The sequence below is a fragment of the Buceros rhinoceros genome, unplaced genomic scaffold, assembly GCF_000710305.1.
Source record: "Buceros rhinoceros silvestris isolate BGI_N320 unplaced genomic scaffold, ASM71030v1 scaffold1669, whole genome shotgun sequence".
Taxonomy (NCBI): domain Eukaryota; kingdom Metazoa; phylum Chordata; class Aves; order Bucerotiformes; family Bucerotidae; genus Buceros; species Buceros rhinoceros.
In genome coordinates, this window is record NW_010433103.1 from 149,349 (window position 1) to 158,556 (window position 9,208).

General features: G+C 45.6%; 1 protein-coding gene across 1 annotated transcript in view; it reads left to right on the forward strand.

Moving 5' to 3' along the window:
- Positions 1-9,208, forward strand: part of TMEM132D (transmembrane protein 132D) — a gene marked incomplete at its 5' end in the record, with an annotated part of 146,762 nt that overhangs the window by 131,951 nt on the left and 5,603 nt on the right. Inside the window, 2 exons of the mRNA XM_010143982.1 lie at positions 7,444-7,649; positions 8,769-9,042. Coding sequence (XP_010142284.1) covers positions 7,444-7,649; positions 8,769-9,042 — 480 coding nt within the window. The remainder of the gene's footprint in view (positions 1-7,443; positions 7,650-8,768; positions 9,043-9,208) is intronic.

Below are 9,208 nucleotides of genomic sequence, written 5' to 3' on the forward strand. Positions count from 1 at the left end.
TGGATGTTTGCCCAGAACTGTAAGTCCTTTTAGAATGTGCCATTGCATATTTCAGTCAGGTGAGGATAATATATTGATGTTTGCCACAAAGCTGTAGAACAAACTAAAAAATTTGTTGGAAATTAATTGGTATCAGAGTTCTCTTAATCAATATGCTCTGTGATGTGCTTCGGGGGGATTAGTGCAATAAAAAACGTTTTTCATTTGTACAGGTCCCTGCTAATATCTATTTATTGCTGAACTTACTCTGGAGCAGTGCTAGATGTGCTCCCATCGTGACACTGTGGAGATGCCTGTCAGGAAAGATGCTGTTAAGAATCTTAGAAACTAAGGGAGGTGTTTGTCTCTGGGTAAAAAAGGAGACGGCATTGTGGATCTCAGTATTTTTTGGTGTCACCCTGCAATAAGAAAACCACTGCACAAAAGTGAGGACACTTTGAAGATGTGGACCGTCAAATTTCAGAGCACTCTCTCTTTTTTCTGAATCTGTAGAGTTCAGACACGTCACTTGACACCACTTCTAAAAAATGCACCACCTTTCTGCCCAGAGGGGAGAACCGGGTACAAAGGAATGGCAAGGTGTGAAGCCTGGTGAACACAGCCTGTCGTTTACCATCTGTGAAAGGGTATTTTCAGGTTTTGGCAGATACTTCAATACTCACAGTCAAAATTCAAAATATTTAAAATTAAGAAGACCTTATGCAGTGCAAATCCCCCCCAAATGGGGAAAGCTGTTGAGGTGATGCTAGATTTAAAATCTGCCTGGAATCTAGGGTTCAAGCCAAGGCATTCTTCATTCCACATCGGTGGAGCAGCCTGGCTTGGGTTGTTTACCCTGCGGAATGCGCAAGTCGCCGAGTAACTGAGGAACAGGAGGAGCGTCCCTAAACTTCATGTGGTACCCGTTTGCCTTTACCGTTTCTTTCTGGGGATAAAAAATGATCTTTCTTTTCTCTGCAATACAGGAGGTGCTTTAATTACTCCTCGGGAGCAGCTGTTCAGTGTTTGTTCCTAATTCCAGCAGCATCCAGGGTGGTTAACAGATCTGCTGCTGCCCTCAGATCTGAGAACAGAGATTTCTTAACCTCGGGGTCCTTCCAGAATCCCAGGCTCAGACAGGTCTGTTCTCAAGACATATAGTGGGCTTGAGGCTGGTCTACCCCCTGTGCTGCTGCTTCATTAAGGTCGTTGATCTCTCCCTTGCGTAATTTCAGCCTGGATTCAGTTATCACAGTAACGAACCTCACTCCAACACCTTGGGTTAAGCGCGGGTGATTAAAGGTGACTCCGCCTCCCCGGAGTCATTTATAAGTGACTTATAGAGCTAATAATGGCCTCATCCTTTTGTACCTTGGTACACAGCTTGTGTTCTGGAGTCTTTTATAGCTCAAATGAGCTGCTTTTGCTTATTTATTTCCCTCCTCATTCATTTTTAATGGTTATAAGAGACTCCCCCATTCTTCTTCTGACAGCAGTGATTTAGGCAGGGCTCATTAGCATAACTTACATTACTAAATATCGCCATTTATGCTGGTAGACCAAGGAAAATGTGTTCAGTGCTAAATCAGAAGAGATCCCATGAGCTTGCCAAGGTGGCAGGGCTGTGTTTGAAGCGTATATTATACATGGAGAGTGCTTGCGTGTGGGAGGGATCACTTACAGGAACGTGGACTGGGGACAGAGTCCCAGACTGTTTCTGAAATATGGATTTTATGTGGAAATAGCAGAGGCTTACTTTCGTAATTGGCCACCCTTGAAATGTCTAGACCAAAACTGCTCTAGGTACATCTTATTTTCAAAGACTTATTAGCTGTGACTTTGTAAGAGCTCCAACAGAATTACTCTAGCAGAAAAGCAGTTTCCTGTGAGGGTTTTACCATTATCCCATGGGAATTTAATAATGGTAATGAGGTGGGGAAAGACTGTTTCAGCTATTTCTGAGAGGTAACAGTGAAATGCTGGCTACCTCTTCTGGGAGTTACGATGTACGTTCCTGTTTCCCTCCCTCCCGTTAGATCTTTGGATTCCGTTCAGCCCAAAGCTGACACGGAGTGTATGGGACCAAAGGAATAGTCAGCCGCACAAATTCCCATCTACCATAGACAGCCTGGGCAAAAGGGTAATGGGGAAAGCGGTCAGGTCTTTTTCGGAAAGGAATGAGAACAATGTTCACTGAAGAAGCGGATGCGGGAGGCCGCGTGGTAGGGATCACATGGCACTTGTGAGGGGCCTTATTACTACTTTCAGGCTGGCTGAAGTCCTGCTACTACAAGGCTTCCACAGGTTTAGTGTTTTCTTCCACATATAGACTAGTAAACTGCAAAAAAAAAATAAGAGAAGCTAATTAAAACTAATTTCTCTTGCTTGTGGTCACACCTGAAGAGCATACAGAATGTGAGGTGTATTAAAGGACAGCACTGACTCCTTTTCAAATAACACAAACAGGCTTTTTAAATAAACAGAGAAAAGAAGTGCCTTGGACCAGCAGTGCCCCCTTCCTTTTCTGGTCAGTATTTGTTTGCCAAGGAAACAGTCTGTGTTAAAGTGACACAGCAGCATCACTTTCATAGCTTCAAAGCCAGCAGCTGAGTTTGGGGCTCAGTTTTGGGGTACCCCAAGCTGCATGCGGGGCTGAGGAATGCATCTTTACAGCGAGGATTTTTGTGGTAGGAAGCAGCAGTGATTTACCTCTATTCCCGTTTCTGACAATAGGACTGGGGGCTTGGATGAAATGCAGTGCCGAGCACATTTGAAATATTCCACTCTGCACATTTTGTAGCACTGATGATTGAACTCGACATCCAGCTTGCCAGCAGCCGTGCGTTTGGTATGTACATGGCGCACTTAGAAATCTCATTCCCAATTCTGTGCTGTGCTGGCAATAAGGGACCTCTGACCCCCGCTGCCCTGGCGCACGGAGATGAGATAGGTGTGTGTGACTCGGAGGAAGCTGCGTTGTTCAGCGGTGTAAGAAGAGGTGGAGCAGCAGGAGCCAAACGAAACCCAAAGCACTTTTAAAACCTACCAAGTCCATGCCCAAAAAAGCCATTCAAACCCCAGCTCCCTCAAAAGATAAAAGTGCCTTGTACTGAGAGAATTTCTGGAGCATCTCGTGAGCATGAAGTACAGCCTCCCTTAATTAATGGAAGGCAGCTCAGCATAGTTGCGTGAAAAGCTCCAGTGACATAAAGCCCAGAAAAGCTTTAGCAAGGGAGCACAGCACCAGAAGGGTTTAATGGCATTATAATGCCCTTGAATTACAGTGGCCACAACACAGAGAGATGAATTCCAGCAGTACAGTAGCAGTAAAAGAAAAGCTACTCTTTCTCTCTTGAGCCTTTGTCACCTTGAAAACTGGAGTTGCCATCCCTGAGATACCAAAACTCGAAGGCAGGAGGGAAGGGAAAGCAGATACGGCTGGGAGTACTCAGATTTTGGAAAGAAAACAAGTCAGTTTTCCCCACGAACCGCCCACCTTGCTCCAGACCCTTCCTGTGTCGTTTTATAATGTGTTTAATAGTTTTCTGAAATCCATCTGGTTTGGGACCAAGCTTTTGCAACCTCACAATTTCCTGAGTACCTGACTGTTGAGAGCTGTTTGTTGATTTCGTACAGGCCCTCTCTTGCGTTCACACGCTCTTGCGCATGTATCCCAGGGTGTGTGCGGTCGCTCCATTCATGCGTTTAATAAACTTGAACCACGGCCATTCCCGTTGTGTGTGGCGAGGCGTGTAAAGCAAGAACTGTAGTACAGGAAGGAGGGCTGGTAGTTAAAGGCTGTTTATACGCATTAATGCTAAAGAAAAGGAGCTGCCTGCCACACTGAGGAACTGAAATCCGTTACAGATTGAAAAGGAGACCTGCAGGCTCTGAAAAGGCAATGGCAGCAGAAGCTTCTCTGCGCTGCCCCGTCAACATTAACGAGGAGGAGCCGTGCAAGGGGGGACTCCGTCGCCCCCTCCGCCTGTGCCAGCTGCAGGGGCTGCCCGGAGGCTGCCAGCTGCTGAGCTGTGTTTGACGGGTCTTTGCTCATGTGCGTATATTTGTCCTGCAGAGGCTCGGCTGAGTCCCATCAAACTCATTCCACAAAATAGTCAATCACTTCCAACAAACAGCATAGAAAACTCAGTCTCAAAAGAGACTGAGAAGCTCGGTTTTTCTTCTTTGGCTCCATCTTTTTAGTCTTTCTCTTGTGCTGGAAGATGAATGGTTCGGATGTGTCTGCAGTAACGCAGGCATGGCTAATCCGCCTTTCTATTGATGACCTGTTTCTGAATGTCCTGGACTGATTTATGAAAATGTACTGTACTTTGCACCATGTTTTGATGTTGCTCTGTTAGGACTGCATGCAAACTGCAGCAGAACAGTGATGCTTATTCATTCAAACAGTGAAGGGCTGGCTGGGAACTGAATGAGCTCATAGTTGTTGCCGTCTTCACTTTCAGAAAGGGAAACAGGAGCAGGCGGGTATCCCAAGCCTAGTCATTCTATTCCTGACCATCAATTTGTTTTATAAATCATAACAGTGGAAGCACAAGGTCATGGTATTTATTTAATCATTCATATGGTAGATCTTTAGGGAATGATTCTTTTTTTAACTCTCTTTCTGTAGTAGACCCTGATAAAGTTGGAACTGAGGTCTGTTTGCCTGCCAAATTTTCTTTCTCTTGTTACTGCTTGAACATTAATGAATTTAAAATCTGCGAGTCTGATTCCCATCTCTTACTTCAATAATTCAGCATAATTCAGCAGTTTTCTCTCTCGCCTGGGAGAGTCTCAGCCTTGTTCCAGCCCCTGTATGCTGAACTGCTCTTTGCACACAGAAACTAATAAAAACAAGAGCAAAATCCCACCTGCGCGATCTGTGTGTGCTTCAAAAGCCAGCAAAGCCTTGCCCCGGTGGGAGGAGGTTTGACAGGTCCTCTGCCAGAAGCCCTGTTGCCAGTGCAGAGCAGAGGACATGCAGGGGCGACAGGAGAGGTGTGCTGGGGAGCAGGGCTCCAGGGGCTCAGCGCTCCGCTCTGCAGAGGGCACTGCGGTGGTTTGGAAACATCCCACAACTATGATTTCTCTGCTGCAAGGCACAGAAGTTTATCTGTTACCTTAAATCACTAGGAAATGGTTTCAGTCCTGGACTGATCACCTATGGGGACATTTAATTGCCTAATGTGTTAATTAGCTAAGATTCACGAGCATGAGGTGTTGCTAGCTGGAAGCAGAGCTGGTGGGGGTCACACTGAAAGGTGTTCCCTGTCCCCATGTGCTACTAAAGAAAACAGTTGTGTTCAGACTGTTCACTTGTAGCTGTGGTCCAGGCTGCAGAGCGCAAGGACAAGTGAAGGACCTCGGCTCCCAGGCTGAATGTTTTCCTTGGGGTCACTTTGATCTGTTGCCTCTTGGGTGGAAATTAGCACTTTGAGACTCTGAGTTTTTCTTCTCATGCGTGCCAGGGAAAAGAGGAAAGACAGAAGCAGCAGACAGAGCTTGTTAGTGCACAGGAGAGTGCCCTGGATGAGAACAGCTCTTAAGAGCCAAAGATACCACAGGGATAAGTGCAGAGCCGGCAAGGAATGGACGATTTCCACTTAGGGAAGCAAGGAACCCCACAGGGTGGGAGAAGGAGCAGATGTACCAGGCACTGCCTGAAGGTCTTCTGACTTCCCCCCGTCAGACAGGCTATTAGACATTACGGGTAGGAAGTTTAATGTGGTTCTTGCCTTGAAAATACTACACGTGTATTAGTGTGCCTTCTGCATGGATGCAAGAATAACATCTGCTTTCTTCCCGCTGCCCAAACATGCTGCTTCCAAAAGGGGAATGTGCTTATGCCTCCAGCCTTCCCTAAAGCCATTTCTGCAGGCTCCCAGAAATCTTCTTCTGGAGTTTTGCAGAGTCTCATTTTCCTCAGCTCAGGCCGGTTTGGATCAGCGTTATGATGAAGTGGATGTTACATTAGTGCCACAGGCCCCCGCTGGAGCTGGGACCCTCTGTGCTCTGCTGCCTGCTCTGCGGTCCTCCCCTGGCGTGTCATACCTCTGGGCTTTAAGGCTTTTTGACAGCAGCTCGATTTTCTTGCCGTGCAGCACAATGAGATTGGATCCTAACAGGAGCCGTTAAGAGCTCGTGTAAAACATGCTAACACGAGAACATCCCGAAAAACATAATTCTGCCTGTCAAAAACTCCTTACTTACCTGCTGGAACTGATAACAAGTATAAGATTTTGACCTTTGCTTGCAGGAGAGATATTGCAAGAGTCGTGATAACCTTTTTTGGTGTCTTAACCTAGGCTCAGACAAGCAAGGACAAAAATGGATTTGCTATGCATCTGTCCGTAGGGAGGTTGTTGTTTAAAGATAATAATATTAGGAACACAAATTACCCTAAAAAGCTGGTGATATTTAAATACGATTTATATTCATTAAGCATTTAAACAGAAAAGTAGAAAATGGCATTAAATTCAGATGAGGATGAGACGATGCATTCTGGAGTCAGAAATATTAAAAACATCTACAGAATGGAATAGAAGGTCCAGCTGGTAATGGATTGTGAGAAGAGTTCAGGGTTTTAATAGATCATTCCTTCAGATCATCAGCACGGTAAAGTGGTAGTTAATAAATTATTTGACATGTACATTTACTCTCATATATTTTAACTAGCTGTAATGAACAGGTCCTGTCAGCTCACCTAGATCCTTGCAATAGCTGCTAAATCGCTTGAGTGAGATTTAGTAACTCTCAGCAATATTGATGTCCAGAGCTGCAGGTAATAAATAACGTGACATCAGGACTAGCTTGAGCAGAACATCCTGTAAGACCTTTGCCAGGTTTGCAGCAGAGATGAAGCTGTTTGGCCCTGGTGAACACCACGGAGCATCAGTGAGCTCTTCTCTGTGATTAGTTTTTGGTTGATGTGACCACCCCATGCCCCGGCACCTGTAATGGGACAGCTGAAGAACCCTTTGTCCCAATTTGGGGATAACTAGAGAAATTCATCCCCCACACAATTCTGTGTACAGGCAGTTACCTGTAGGTAGCTCCCCGCAGGCACGTGGTCTTCCTTGGGCTGCGCACAAAGTAGAGGAGGAGGGTAGTAGAATCTGGCTGAGCTTTGGGGAGAAGAATCATCTCTTGGTGCCATTATCCTAGGACTATCCTAGTGCTGGAGCGGGAATTAAGGACAGAAAGAAGCTGTTCTTTTATCTTAGATTATACCGGAAATGTTTACAGCAGAAAAAGCCTGCCCGTTAAAATGATGCCAAATTACACAGGCTATTAAGGGCACACCAGGCACCTTTCTTGTTATTCTTAGTTGTCCTCTGAACTTGGAGCTAGTTTAAACTTACATCCTTTCTGCTCATCCCACTCACATTCCCAGCATGTGGTCATACTTTATAATTTGTGAAGAGACTCATTAATTTTTTTTTCTTTCTCCTTTTTTTTCAGGTTTCTGACAGATGCGACTATGTCTTTGTCAATGGGAAGGAAATGAAAGGCAAAGTGAATGTCATAGTTAATTTTACTTACCAGCATCTGAGTGCCCCTTTAGAAATGACAGTCTGGGTTCCTCGTCTCCCGCTGCAGATAGAGGTTTCTGACACAGAGCTAAATCAGATCAAGGGCTGGAGAGTCCCCATCATCTCTAATAAGAGGTAGGTTTCATTAGAGGATTCTCATTCTGTGCTGTGCACTTGCCAAGGACCTGTCAGGGCCAGTGAATCTGAACATGCTCATTTGACCTTAATGCAATTCCGGTGTAAATTTGAAGGTCACCAGACATTTATTCAATAGGCTCCTGAACTGGACTTATGAGGGAAATGGAAGCTGCAGATTGCATGATCCTGCATTGGAAATCAATTTCCTTTTATAGCTCTAGCGACCGAGATGGCAAGAGCCAATCGGTCAAGTTAGGCAGGATCAGCCTTGAGGCAGCAGGAGGACGTCAACAAGGACCAGCTCTGGCAAGGCCGGTCGGTTTCCAGCCTTGTTCACAGGTCCTGTCAGTTAACTTATTCATTGTTAATGGTCGCAGTTGGTACACACTTGTTTCATATCACTTTAGGGCCCAGAGGCACTGGGCTTTGAAGATACTCTAGGGCTTTAAAGATACTGTCCGTGCCCACAGGTCAGTGGCATGTGAATGACAGGACAGAGGACGGATGGAGGTAGATCTAGACTGTTTGTTTTTGTTGTCAGTGTTGTTAAGAACAAGAAGAACAAATTGATAAGGTAGGTACTTGCTATTCCTGCCTACCCGTGAAGACATCATTTATTACCAGGTTAGTATCACAACAAAGGGATCAGGATTTTGGTGGAGGTGTGGTTTTAACCTGAATGCTGTACAGAAAGGGATGTGTATGTAGGTGCCAGCAGAGGGGATTTCTATGGCAACACAAAGATGTTTATGGGAAGATCCAGGAAAAAAAAAAGTACGAAGGTCCTGAAAGTAAGGACTTAACATGGAAAATGATGAGAGAGATTTGGAAAGGACAATGTGCTAGTGAGGCCAGCAGGCCAGCTGGTGATTTCAGCAGCTCTTCTGGAGATCTGGGCAGCCTGGAGCTAAGAACAAGGGAAGCAGGATAGAAGCAGGGGAACCTGGCTGACTTGAGAAACGCACTAAAGGAAGCAGCTTCAGCAGGGCAATGGAAGGGGGCAAAAGCCCCTCGTTCTAGTAACTAGGCTGCAGAGTTATGACAGCAATAGCTCTCCTGTTGCAAGCTCTCCCAGCACCAGTTTAAATTAATTTTTCACTCTTGATGTTCTACCAGACCAGCCAGAGACAGTGATGATGAAGAGGAGGATGAACGTAAGGGAAGAGGCTGTGCCCTTCAGTACCAACATGCGATGGTGCGAGTCCTCACGCAGTTTGTAGCTGAAGCCTCAAACCCCAGTGGCCAGCTGAACTATTTACTGGGTTCTGACTGGCAGATTGATATTACCGACCTGGTGAGTGACTTCATGCAGGTGGAGGAGCCAAGAATCGCTAAGCTACAGGATGGACAGGTTTTGATTGGGCAGGAGCTTGGAATGACGACAATTCAGGTAGGGAAAATTAAATACTTACTCCTTTTCCTCTGTTAACCTGCCACTTCAGAAACTGGGGTACTGATGAGGTTTACAGCAGCTGCTTCTATTAGCAACAGAAATCGAAGCCATGTATTTTTGAATGGAGCAGAATTGCTAGGACTGGAGGACACATGGAAGAGAG